The 13,883-nt window shown below is 42.5% G+C and overlaps 1 protein-coding gene across 2 annotated transcripts; it reads right to left on the bottom strand.

Annotated features, from left to right (window-relative positions):
• Window positions 1-699: 699 nt before the first annotated feature.
• On the bottom strand, window positions 700-11,020 carry LOC113202659 (rho GTPase-activating protein 26). 2 transcript variants are annotated; one of them, XM_052265150.1, is made up of 19 exons: window positions 10,654-11,020; window positions 10,068-10,225; window positions 9,382-9,457; window positions 9,074-9,282; window positions 8,886-8,990; window positions 8,151-8,295; window positions 7,957-8,054; window positions 7,789-7,883; window positions 7,547-7,655; window positions 6,410-6,518; window positions 6,083-6,304; window positions 5,896-6,001; window positions 5,665-5,824; window positions 5,340-5,591; window positions 4,827-5,259; window positions 4,622-4,750; window positions 4,457-4,514; window positions 4,302-4,384; window positions 700-4,225 (listed from the first exon to the last, which is right to left on the bottom strand). In XM_052265150.1, the coding sequence occupies exons 1-19, from the start codon at window positions 10,811-10,813 to the stop codon at window positions 4,134-4,136; spliced, it is 2,799 nt and encodes a 932-aa protein (XP_052121110.1). In that variant the 5' UTR covers window positions 10,814-11,020; the 3' UTR covers window positions 700-4,133. The 2 variants fall into 2 exon arrangements, with proteins under 2 accessions (XP_052121110.1, XP_052121145.1); XM_052265185.1 differs by having other exon boundaries at window positions 7,574-7,655.
• Window positions 11,021-13,883: the final 2,863 nt, after the last annotated feature.

Genomic DNA, 13,883 nt, shown 5'->3' with positions numbered 1-13,883 from the left:
CCTCTTGCCCTCCCCTCGGTGGTGGCGGTATCGTCGACCCGGCGCGATAAGAAAGAAGTAACTTCTCGTTATGCAAAAGGGAGGGGCGGGGGGACTCCCCTCCCACTGCTCGTCTAGGCGACAAGTCAACCAAACCGTGAAAATTTAGAGTTAGGAAGGGGAAAACCCTCTGTATACCCAAGTGCGGAGAGGTGTGGCGAAAGGGATGAGGGGGGGGGGGGGGGGTCCCCTCTCCTCCCCATCCCCCGCCTCGCCGGCATGTCGGCAGACTCGCAAAGCAATTTATTGTGGTCCAATTTATATATGTGCCGGCCCCGGGGCCTGGTCCGCTAGCTCTGCTGGTTGGAGTACGCTGCCGCCGACGCCGGTCTCCGTTGGCACGGGCACACTGCTGCACGACGGCGGTGGAAGCACCAAACATGCTCGTGGTTCCTCCCCCTCATACTGTATTGCAGTTGATCGAGGGGGGCCCCCCCTAGGGGGAGGGGGCGGGGGGCGTGTTCTGGCGAGATCCCCAGGGCATTAATCTTCACTTAATTTCATTCCCTCGGTTGGTCCAGCCCAGCGGTCCGCAGTTGTTTTTAGGGACCGAGAGGTGGCCGCTCTGCTGCCGCTACCGCTGGCCCCATGTGTCTCGTGCAAGAGCGATAGAGTTCACAAATCAGAATTGGGGAGTCAGGAGGTGATGTCAATGACTAGTTTTTGAAATTCGCAGTCATATATTGCACAGAACATACATACGCACGTACATGTCTTTTATAGGTTGATATATGACAGTAAATATAAATACAACAAGTGACATCAATATATAACTAACATGCATTGCAAATGATTGAATGCAGAGGAACAACTAGAAAGAAAATAACATTCACGATAACAAACATTCATGGCATAGTTTTTAAATATCAATGAAAAAATTAGTTTAAGGTATGGAAGAAAATATTTACATACAGAGGAGAAATCAATAGACTCTCAACTCAGTTACCTATATCATTTGGAATGTCAAGTATTGCAAACACAACATGCAATAAAATTTCATCAATTAACACACAAAATATAAAAATAGCTCCACAAATAAAGAGTGAAGTAACACAAAGTGATGGGTGGAGGCATAAACATATATTTCATTCAGTTAATTAAAAGAACAATGTTTCACAATAAAAACAAAGCAGCCGATGTCATGTCAGACTGCACTCAGCCAATTATTAATAAATATAGTTCATAAAGTACGCTTGCCAGGAAACAACCTAGACTCAGAGTATTAAAAAAACAAATATTCTATCACCTAGCGTTTTTGCAGCTAGGCAGGTATGTAGCACTGCAACGTAATACTGATTACAAGATCTCTGGAGCAGTACATCTATTTTCCCAGTATATTAACCCTTACGACACTGAATTTTAAGGTGATAAAAAGCATTAGAATAACTCCAAAACACTCATTCTCAGCTAAATGTAAGAAAAGTTATAAGTACGTACCAGAATAGGTATACTTCAGTACGTCTCAAGCAATTACTCCTATTAAGTCACATTTTTGAAATGGGGCAGATTTTGTGGATATGATTAAGAAAATGTGTTCATACCTGTTTTATCTCCTAAAATCTATTGTACTGAGAAAAAATTCACAAAATATTTCACATGGAATGAAATGCTGACTTACATTTTGCTACTGAACCATCACATTTTACTCAGTCTTGCCATACTAAGAGAAAAAGAATTCCAATGACTACAAACAAAATATGATATGAATCTAGTTCCAAAGTAGACAGACACTAAACTATACTGCTTAAAATTGTCCAGTAAATATAGAATAAAATATTTGTTTTCTTGAACAACTACAAGAGGCTCAAAATTCACAAACAATTTTTGCCTTATTCAAATACAAGCAATGAGTCGAATATCACTTTTTCACTCACAGATACAGATAAAAGATTTGGAAAAAATAGAGAAGCATCTCATTTTGCAAGATTCTAAATTTATCTTATTTCCAATAGATATGATAGTTTTTTTTAGACTACATCCAAAGAAGCCTAAACATCTACATGCTCAATTCAACATGAAAGATGAAGCGTTTGATGATTGCAGAAACATTATAGAAAATAGAGAAATATACCGCAAAGAACGAATCTTTATCCAAAATTTTAAATTTCACAGTAATGCAAAACTGACATCTAAAACAAGCAAGAAATTATTGCTACAGTACTTTTTGTTTAGAATTTGAATGCCAGGAAACACAGATAGCACATTGATTCTTTCTGCTATACAAGAGCCTTAGTTCATCCTCAACACAATTGACAAGGAGCCAAGTGACCAGATACTTCAGGGTGTCCCGTTCAAGACAAGACTTTCCTACCACAAGTTTAAGTCCACGACCGGTGGTCTTCTTTCGGTGGCTAGGCTAGTGGCTGGGGTTGGCTCATCTTTCTGAGATTTCCGACGCGAGTTTTCGATTTGAGACTGTAAGGCCAGAAACACGGCCAAGTATTCCCTAGCTCAGCAATATAAATTCAAATATGTGACACAAAATCACACCTTGAATGGGACACTCTGTACTATTGTGGGGATTTAGGCTGTTTCTAAAACGGACAAAATAAAGCAGACAACAGCAGAAGAAATTCCCTACATGTTTTCTTCATTGTCAATTAGAAATTTTTCAAGCATGAAGTATTTTTTTTTTTTACTATTCCTTAAATTATGTTATACGCTATATGCTATGTCTGAAAACCACTGAAGTTCAACTTCAGTTAAGAACCATGACAAAAGGAGTGTGTCGGTGGTGACAAAATAGAGAAAATACATTACATTCATGATGTCTTAATTGATTCAGTTTAGACACAGATTTTTACAAAATATGAACAAGAGTACTTTTGGTCAAACTTAAGATTAAAATAATCAGGCAAATACCTATACATGGATTAAATGTTAAAAGGTTCCAAATTGTATATTCACATTATACACAGTACTTAATGGGACTTAAAATGGTCTTTGAATAAAATTAAATGAGAAGTCTACTTTATAGTCAAATGAAAATAAACGTCATATCAATGACAGTAGTATGGACTAGTATAATAAGAGCTCAGTTTTGTATGCTGTCTTTGGCCCATTTCTGTTTTGGACTTATTAAGATCGGAACTCTCAATCCTGGTTAGTAGCAGAATTGGTTACAGGCGATTTTAGTATTACTGGAGAGTGCTCTAATTAGAGACTAGAATCAAAAGTAGCTGCACTTAACGTAGGCTGTCACAGTAAGCTACATATTATGCTAATACATCAAATTGTGGAAATGTTCAAAAACTTGAACAGCATGACTGCAGTCATCCCAAGCTGATGCTTAGGTTTCAATGACAAGATACCAATTATCAATAATCCTGATATGTTGATGTTGGACGTTGACGTTGTTTTGACTACAAGGCCATGAGCATTGAAAAATTGACATTGCCATTTAATTACAATAGATACAAAAGGACAAATTCTGCCATGTTAACAGGCATGTCATCGTTTTCTTGTCATATCAATAAAAATCTATCTTAAAACAGTCAAAAGTTTCAACTTATTTCACAAAAAATAATTGACAATAGAGTATTAAGTGCAGCCACACACACAAAATGTAAACCAACAGTAGCTTTAAGAAACACATGTAACTGCATTCTTTTCACAGAGCATTGTCCAAAAGTCAAAAAATATTGAGTTGTAGACCCACAATTTTAATGGTGGGACTTCCTTTGCGCTGGTTCACTTGAGTTCGGAAAGGGAGCAGTGTTACGGAACCCTCCACCACTTAGGAGACCAGGACCTGCCTGACCAGTGCGGCTAGAAGTAGTTGCATAAGCCATAGTCTCTGACTTCATGACACCAGCACTCTTTTTAGAAAGAGGTCCAGTAAGTGTCCTACTCGGGCTTCTCAAAGGAATACCACCTCCTTGTTGTCCAGCAACTGCAGATGCACTCCGCAACCCGATAACAGGACTAACTGCACCAGCACCACTAGAGCTACCACTTGAAACACTTAAACTGCATTGCGCTGTCATAGGAGATGCTGTGCGACTTGCGGAAGGGCTAGAAGAAGCAGATCCGGAGCGAAACCCAACTGAAGGCCCTGATTGAGGCCCTAATCCCAATCTAGGGCTATGCATTGGTCATGGGAGCACCTCAACATAGTTCTCAGGGACTAAGCCACTTTTTCCATTTAAGGTTCCTTCCAACCATCCAGGCTCCAAAGAGGATCGAACTGTGAAGAATAGATGATAGTTTTTAACCATTTCACAGAGAAGATTGTAATGAAAAGTAAAGCAAGCAAAACTCACCATTGGTAATAATTTGATTAGGTTCAAATGAAAGCTCTCCATCATTTTCACCCAGGCATGCATAAAGTGTTCGAACTCTCCTCCTGTAAACCAAATTGAGTAAAGAAAAGGTACTGATGATATTACTTCATAGTTTGACTCTTAACAGAACTTACACTGCCTCAAGGGGATGGTAACTTGTGGCAAAGTGATAATCCATTTTACCGACAGCACCTAGCATAATAAAAAGTAGAGTAAATCAAATTTTTGTAATGAAAAATTCTTTAAATCACGCGTGTTCCAAATCCCCCTCCCCCCCCTCTATTTCCCATTTTGCTCACCTCGTTTACTTTTCTGTGGTGTAACACCAGAATAAGTATTGTGAACATTTATGTCTCTTGAAGATAATGATGATACTGATTCATTTGAACTGCTGGTACTGTTTAGAGCATCAGCACGGCTTGCATTTACTGAAACAGGATTGAAGACTATAAACAGCCAGAAGAAAACTCAACACAGAGAGGTTGATGAAATAACACTCTATACCTAGTGTTCCATAGAATGGTTGAGCTTTCGCCTTCTGCATTTGATGTTGTTGTTGTTGTTGTTGTTGTTGTTGTTGTTGTTGTTGTTGTTGTTGTTGTTGCTGTTGCTGTTGTTGCTGCTGCTGCTGCTGCTGTTGTTGTTGTTGCTGCTGCAGGCTCAGAAGATTTCCCTCAGAATATGCTGTAGCCCGACTGCTTGGTCCCATAAGGCGTACCATGTGCCTCTGAGCTGGAGGCTGCTGAGGCTGAGCTTGCTGAGGTGATGTCTGAGATGGAATAACATGCTCTCTACTCATGTGATCAACTCCAATGTGCGATCGGTGAATAACATATTCTGCTTCCCGAGTGCCACTAGCTACATTGTGCATGCTGGAACTTAGTGAAGAACTCAGTTCACCTCGCATTGCACTTTCATAGTGAAGTTTCGGCCCCACCTAATAAAAATGACAAAAACAAAATTAGCAAATTGGAATACCTTAGCAAGATACTTTTGAGTTCCTCTCAAAATACTCACATGATGTTGCACAGGTGATACATGATGTGGTCCTCTAACCAAGCCATGAGTCAATGAATGAGGTGGAGTTGTAGATATGTAAGTGGGCTCCGCCTTCACAAATGATCGAGTATCTGGTCTGGAATCGGGCCGCATTTCTGGCCTTGATTCCGGTCGCAGATCCATTCGTGTGTCTGGTCTAACATCGTTCTTCACATCCAATCGAACATCTGGGTTGATTGAATCCAAATTTTCAGGTTCTGTTTTAAAGATCTGTAAGCATGTAATATGTAAAAATCTGGGCATACAAATTAATTAAATACGAAAATGGAAGCTAATTACTAACCTTTTCATAATTTTCTATAAGAATTTCAACAACAACATTACAGAACTTAATGTCCATTATTGCAGCCACAGTCTCTTCCTCTGGGCGTAATAAAGTAGGTCCAAAGCAAACACCAAGATTGCTGACACTCATTAGATTCTTATCAGACTTTGCGGCAACACTGAAAAAGGAATAAAGTGTAAATTAAACAATTTACTTTTATTAGGAGACTGGCACCAAGTTGTTACTCACTTTGTCAGATGATGAATAAGTATATCTAGCATATTAAAATTGGTCTGTGGCAGCCGATGCATCAAGGTATGAACATCATTAACTCTCATTTGCCGTGTCTCTTGTTCTAAATGTACAAAAACAAAGATTAGATGAATAATGAATGTGCTGTATGAGGTTGAAAAGTAGAATAAACAACATCACTTACTTGCAGCAGCAATAAAGCTATTGTGGTATCTGAAAGTAGTAAGAGGTTCTGGGAGATTTCGGAGGTACGTTTTTAGAGCACTGGTGATTGTTTTACTTTCCCATTCAAAAGCATCATCAAGATTCAATTTTTCCAGTTTTCGCCGATCTAACCCTAAGGATAGTAGCTTAGAAACTTTGGAAGTTATTCCTACGACTCTGTAAAGACCTTGCTCTTCCAGTCCTGGATTGGAATAAAGGAGACATTAAAACACAAATAACCTAGTCACAGTTGAAATTTTACTTTTTTTTTTTTTTTTAAAGAAAGAGTTGCTACAAGGATACAAACCTCGACTGTCAAGAGCTTCTATACATTTGTTTACAAACATAAATCCAACTTCATCTAAGGCTCTCTCCTCAACTCTTTCCTTAACTACTTTTCCAGGTTGCGTGTAGGTCTGCAAGTTATAAAAGAGATTGTTTCATAAGAAAGATACTTGACTAGAATACCAATCATAATGATCTTCTAGATGTTGATTAACAAAAATTCTCAATCGAGAAGATGAATGCACTCAGGAATCGAACACTTATTGTAAAAGTATGTAACCGAAAAGAGATGGCCACTGTGAGACTAAGGTGTAACTAGATTTGAATTAATGCAGAAGACGAAAACCATAACTAGTAAATTATTAATGAAAAGAAGTATGTGAAACCTGGATAGTAAGACCTCATAAGGGAACTTTTCAGAGGACTCAAGTCAAATTTGTCATAGGAGTTTACCAGGTTATAAAGAATACCTGGATATAACACTGAGACCATTTTTTTTTTTTAAATCACAACAGTACACCCCAAGAGCCGAAGCTCCATTGATGGGGTTGGTAACATGAACATGGTAGTGCTAAAGTGCTAAGACCTTGGTCTTACTATTCAGGTTTCACTACTAACTAATTAGATTTTTTGTAGTTTGCTAGCACTTGCAAAGAGGATACACCTTTTACCGTTATTATTCATGGACAATAAATTATCATCCACGAAACAACACACACATATGTCTATTACTGTGCCATGCCAGTAAAGACTATTAGTACAAACGACTAAAATACATCATAAGTTTAGATTCAGAAAACAGAAATTAAAATCAAATTACTGTACTCAAACTGTCATGCAAATATTGAGAAGTACCATAATCCACCATATTTCATGCATGCACCTAATTTCAGTAAGAAAATCAGTCTCTCATATAAAGAGAAGAAAAAGATTAAAGTTGTTCAAGATTGTTAAAAAATTTAAAAGCAAATGCAATGATCAGCGAACACATAAGAAGAAAAGATTCAATCAAGGTAAATGTCCAGAAGTCATGAAGGGGGAGATGGGATCTACAAGCCATGCGCTCAATCACGCTACAAGTTTCATCCTACAGTCTACCAATTAAATGTGTTGTGCTTTATTACAGCATGCAATGGCCAAACTCCATTCGGCAACATACCATAGGATGAAGAGGCTCTTCACTTACGGGCTCTTTGCCATCCATCACATCCATCCACAACTTTCGATCCTCTTCAGAGAGAGCCTGAAGTGTGTAAACCACACCAGGCCTAAAAGAAGGAAAATAGGAAAAAAAATGAAAGACAGGTGTTAGAATATACAAAACTCTTCTTGATTTAAAAAATAAGTTGAGGATTACTTTAAATTTGAAATGATTCTCACAAAATAATCAAAGACACCAACCTATCAACTGATGTGACATCAAAGCAAAACCTTTTTTCAATAGAGTCAGACATTCGGCGCACACAAGAAGCAAGTTTCATCTTTTCAGAGGAATTCTGGTAAAAGTGTAAGAGTGTAAGAAAATTTATCATACATAGCAATTAGATAAAAAAAGACTGTGATACTTACAAATTTCCCAGTCATCTGGTTGTAAGGTATCATAATAAATTCCTTTTTATCTCTCTGGTACATGCAATACTGTTTGCTCCATGTTGTTCCAAAGGCCTCTGAAAATAAAGGAGAATTTTATTTTAAAATAAACAAAACATATGAAGTATGAAACACAATAAATTGCAGTTTAACTGTAATTTTAAAGTACAAACTTTTTTCCATCATGAACAGATACCCTTCTCGGGTGTAGGTCTTGTTTGTTACTCCAGCCTCAACTGGTTTTGTTTGCCTCATTTCTTGCATTTTTTTCATAAGTGACTCAGTTTTATCTCTTGTTTCCTCAAAATTTTCTCTAGTCTAGAACAACAAGATAACATTTAAGGAAACAGATAGAAAATATCACAAAAAGCTAGATTAGAGAAAAAAAACAACAAAAAAAAAAACGCAAATACAAATGCACATTTTACAAATACACATTCCTTGTTGCCTTCCTCCAATTCTTTGCTCTTATTTAAACCCATGCAAATTAAACTTCAAACAGGTTAATGCATGAAAAAAAATCACTCAGAACATACTACAAAACATAATGAGATAGTGACGATTATTATGTGAGATGGGAAAATGTAATAACCTAATTTGCACAAAGGTGTTAGCAGTACAGAGTCAAAGAAACAGACAGAGGTTAAATGCAATGCTTTAGAAAGGTAACTACAAGTGTTGAATCAAACATTATTGGTGGCAAACTATTACATACGGGGTGCCTTGATTGGTCCTTCACCTTCCACTTCAATCCTACCAGAATAGGGGTATTTTCATCTGGGCCAGTTGCAAATTTAATTTCTAGACACCATTTAAAAACTAAGGTAAAGCAAATTGGCTGGGGTATCTTAATGAAACATATAACAAGAGAGAGTAAAAGGGATAACAGAATAAGGTACTCCACTCACCTTTTGAATACGAATTTGAAGTTCACGCATGTATGGTTTAAAATCTTCAGCAACTTCATGGCCTTGATGATAAAATGTGAGCCAGCTAAACATAAAACTCAGCAGCTGAAAGTAATAAGATAATTAGTAAGTACTACACAAATACCTGATTTATGAGGTGATTAATGCTCCAATGTTCCAATGCTTACTGTTTCTACAAATTCAAATTTTTTGCGTTCCTGGGCTTCTTGAAGCACAAAAACATACTCAAGACTAGCTTGGCAAAAGTATCGCTGTTCCAATTGCAAAGAGGCATCAGCTTCCTGCAAAACAGCATCCTGTTTTTTGGTAGATAGGTTGAGATACCGCTCCTGACTTTGACAGAACTTGGCTGTCTGTTTGTCAAACTTCTTCTTTCCTTCCTAATCACAAAAAAAAATATTTAAAAAAAATGTATAACACATCACTTTAATGGGTTAAAATTAAATTTATAGAGACAAGAATAAAGACAGATAACTAGCCTTAACTCCTCCAATGTGAACTTTTCGGAACTGGTCCAGTGGCACAATAATCTGATCGTAAGCTCGTTCAAGCTGAAAGTAAAATGAAATCAAATAAAAATCATTACAACATGTTCTTTATTTCCATTCTATTCAAACTTCAAGTAAATTTGAGTTTGTTAAGCCTAAAACAATATCGCAAGCAAAAACTACTAAATGCTTCTACGACTACTACTTCAAAATAAAATAGAGAGCAAAAGATCTCACCAGGTAAATGCAATTCCCATTTACCTACAGAATCTGCTCAAAGGAGCATTCCTGGCAGCAAGAATAGGATAAGCACACACAATTTTTTAAATTTTTAGGTATCAAAGGGAAAATGAGAACTACCACAGTGTGTCTGAAACTGATTTTGTGCTCAATACCAACCAAACCAAACAATTAAAATATTTCAGATACGTTCGTAAAAATAGACAAAAAGTGAGAAGGGGTTAGAAGCAGACACATGTGAATGAGTACAGTTACAATCCACAATCAGTAAGTATCTAAGTACTTGATAGATATGTATAGGGAACACTCTGATATTAATTCTAAGGGCATGGGAAAAGAAATAATATTGACTTTAATATTTTACTATGCTGCACACAAGGAAAACCATCTCAATACTGGAAAGGACCACTCAAATAATATTGTATAAACATACCATTCTGTCTCGTTCATCTTCAATAGATGCAATGAGCTGACCGAATTGGGCCAAAGACTTAGAGATAACGACTTCATCATCGGTTTGTGAAGTTCCAATGCAATCAAAGCTGAAATTCTTCAGACTATTTGAGAGGGTACGCTGAGCACGGGAAAGGTCTGGAAATAGATTACAAACTTCAATGAAACTCCTGCAAAGACCAACAGCCATCAACCAGACCTCAAAAATATTTCCTTAGTCCATATAATCAACATAAAATAATGCAAGTGGAACTGAATTATGAAGATAATGTCATTTTTCATTCATCAGTCCCATTCATTGATCACTTTTCGTGGCATTCTATAGGTAAATATTGACACAATTTTGCTAACATAATATTAAAGATTCAAAATGTCATTAAACATAACCATGAAATCATCATTAGATAATGCAATATATTTTACGAAACTACCATAAAACGAGAGAAACAGGCATAACAGAACCCAGAGCTTGAGAGAGCAATCATTTCACAATAGAAGCTCGAATCTCAATTCCCCCGAGTATGGTGGACAACGACGCACACAAATGTTGAAATTTCGGCACTTACTCTTGGCCGCCCCGAGTAAATCCTTTACTTCCTTGATGAGTCTCTTAATCTGCTGACTAGTCTTCTCCAACTCCTTTTCGTGGGCATGGAGGTTTTCTCTGAAGTACGGGCTATCCGTCAAACAGTCAGTAAACTCCAAGGGCTGCAGTCCCACGCCCATTTTCACGGAGAATCACTTCAACACACTGCATAAATTATAAACAAGCACTGTTTTCGTCAACAAACAAATGTCCATTTTCGCGACAACTGCAGATTTTGGCACGAGAACTCCAAAAACGAAATAAACAAGACATCACCAGCAGCTGACATATTTTCCTGGCGAGCACTGCCTTGGAAACTTGGCGCAAAGAGACTGAGGCACGAGCCGCCGCCTTCTAGGGTGGGAGGGGGCAGGGGCTGTGGGCTGCGGAAGGGGGGAAGGGGGGAAGTGGGCGGGGCTAGACCAGACCAGATCGGCTCGGCGCCGCGAACCTGCAAAGTGCGAATGCGAAGAACTACTGCGAAACCGAAGGGAAGCGAAGGAGAGCTGGGAGGAACTGAACAGCACAGACTGAAATGCGGACGGGACGCAGCGAGCAGGTCTTGGCAGGCGCGGAGGGGCGGGGCGGGGCCACGGGGTCAGCACGGTGCACATTGCCTCCGTTTACAGTCTACTGTACTATGTTTACGCCGTAGAACGCTGGCCCGGGCCAGCGCTAGCCCGGGCTGGCGGCGGTGCGTTTACCCCGTGTGGGCCAGCTGATGAAAAAGAGCGCGGTTTTCAAATCTCGACGATCAAACCAAGTATTTTAGGGTAAAATACTTCTCCCGGTACACGGTTTGCAAATCAGCGGGTGTAGAATATTTAACTGCTTACTACTCACATCATTTATCTATAGGATATACGTGATAGCAACAATTTTTGAAATATTTACAGTATCTTAGATATATCAAGGTGTATTGAAGACGATAGTGAGAATTGAGGCTCTGGGTCGAATAGGGGATTTATTTCCTGTTGGGGTACGAAAGCCACACCGAAATGCCAAGTGCAATACACAAATATCGGGTATTTTAAAAGTCCAGCCGGAGATAGCCCGGGCGAAACGCGTTTACTCCGGGGCTAGACCAAGCAGAGCGGTGGAGGGGGGCAGGCTAGCGCGTGCTAGCGAGCGGCTGGCCATCGCTGGCTCCGCGCCGTTTACGCCGGGGCCAACTTCCCCCACCACCGACATAGCACGGGCTAGCCTCCGCGGTGTAAACATAGTAATGTTAGTTTTACTACCTGCACCAGCAGCTGTGCCGCGGGGTGCCTTCGCCACACAAACACCGACACCAACCGACACACACATGCCCCGCCCGCCCCGCCAGATCCCTTTTGATGGCGGCTCCAGGTGGGGTGGCACCCACCCAGCCGATGAGGCGGAGGGAAGGGAAGGCCCCCGGCAGGCCGGGTCGGCGGCGTCCCTGCGACCCCTCCCTCCTCCCGGGGGTCAGGGCCGTTCGAACGCGAGCGCGCCAAAGGACCTGTGGGTCGTCATGGCGACGGGGCGTGCCAGGGCGATGTTAGGTTCCCGTCGCGGGCTGCTGCGTGTGTCTGCTGCTGCACTGTTGCTCGAGAGGACGGCGTCGTCGTTCGTCGCGGTGCTCGTGTAACGGGGCGTCACCCCAATGGCGCCCCCCTCGCATCCTTGCACCACCAGGACGCCGACGAGGGCAGCAACTTCAGCGACGAACCAGGCCGCCGTCCGCCGCGAGGACGAGCACACGTAAGGCTAGGGAGGGGCCCCGATTGTTCGATAAGCGCATCGAAAAAGTCGCGTCCGCGGTCGCTGCGGAGGGTTGAACGCCAGCCGGCGGCGTCGTTCGCCACGGGATGGCACCGGCGCGTCGCCCTCTGTGGCAGGGAGGAAGGGAGAGGGGGAGAGGCCGCATTGAATATTACCACAACGAGGAGAACGGTCCGAAGTGGCCATCAAAAATACTCCCAAGACGACGCCGAACGGGTTGCTCGGCGATAGTCGAGGAGAGCGCGACCACCGTGTGGTCACGCGCCGAACTCGAGATGCCGCGCAGACCGTTCCTCGTTTTGGGGCGCGAACGGCCAGCGGCAACCCTCAGGAGCGTGGGGTGGGCGCGCCTGCGCAGGGGTTAATTTTAGCACTTGCACTCGAACTTCTCAAGGTCTGATCGGAAACAGTTTGGGCCGCCATCAGCCCTCGCCCCGCCCCGCCCCGCCCCGCCGCGCCGCGCTGTTTTGGAGCGGGCGCGTTAACACCGCAGGCCGGCTGCCGACCGCGCCGAGGAGGGTGCTATTTTCAGAGGGATCGAGGGTGGGCCGCAGCCCAGAGCCCCAGCCGTGGTCGTGGTCGAACAATCGGCAATCGGCCCGGCCTGCCCAACACAGGCACTGGAAAAAAAATGTTCCATATGTATCATCTGCTAAAAATATATACAGTGAAGATTTATAGTGGTTCTAATCGAGCCAGAGGCCATAGAGGAAATCAATTATTGGATGTTGAGTCCGACTCCTCTCCCACCAGCAACAGCAGAGGGCCTTATCTGCTGCACTCCCCTCGGCAGTGCAGTCGAATCAGTCACACCAGCGACGGCCGCCGCCCGCACGCTTTGACACGTGCCGGGAGGCGCGGTAGACACAGCAGCGGCGGACACCGTCGGAAATCACGAGAATATTACGGACACGACGGAAAAAAATGAATAAATAAAAAAGGCGTAGCGTCATTTCGATTTTTCTCGACCAGTGATGGCAATCTCTAAACCATAAGCGCGGCGGCCGGCTGCGAGCCAACGGGGGGAATTCCAAAAGAGGCAGAAATATAGTTCCGCGCGGAATGTCTTTCGATGAATGAGAGGGGTGTTGGCGGGGAGGGGGGGGATTAAGTAACGTGTTTGTTCTCGTGCCCTGGGCGGGGCGGGGCGGGGCGGAGCGGGACGGCACTCGTGGGCATGCATTCCTCGTGTGACGTGCTGGTGCAGGGCGCATACGATGGTGCGGGTGTCGCCTCGGCCTCTCTCGCGAGACTCATCGCCACGGCGGCGGCGCAGCCCAGCGGCAGCCCGCCTCTGTCTGACTCATTACCATGAGCGGGCGTGCCGCCTGTCAGCGCGGCGCGGTGCCCCTTCAGTGCCAAGGTCGGCTCAGACAAGAGTCGCGCCCGCCCCGCCCCGCCCCGCCGCTGATACAAACGTGAGCATGGATAAAGAGGCTCCAGCAAGGTCGCCGACCCCCCCCC

Source organism: Frankliniella occidentalis, unplaced genomic scaffold, assembly GCF_000697945.3.
Source record: "Frankliniella occidentalis isolate FOCC.00 unplaced genomic scaffold, Focc_3.1 Scaffold1, whole genome shotgun sequence".
In the NCBI taxonomy this organism is placed as follows: Eukaryota; Metazoa; Arthropoda; class Insecta; order Thysanoptera; family Thripidae; genus Frankliniella; species Frankliniella occidentalis.
This window is presented reverse-complemented; position numbering and strand designations above follow the sequence as displayed.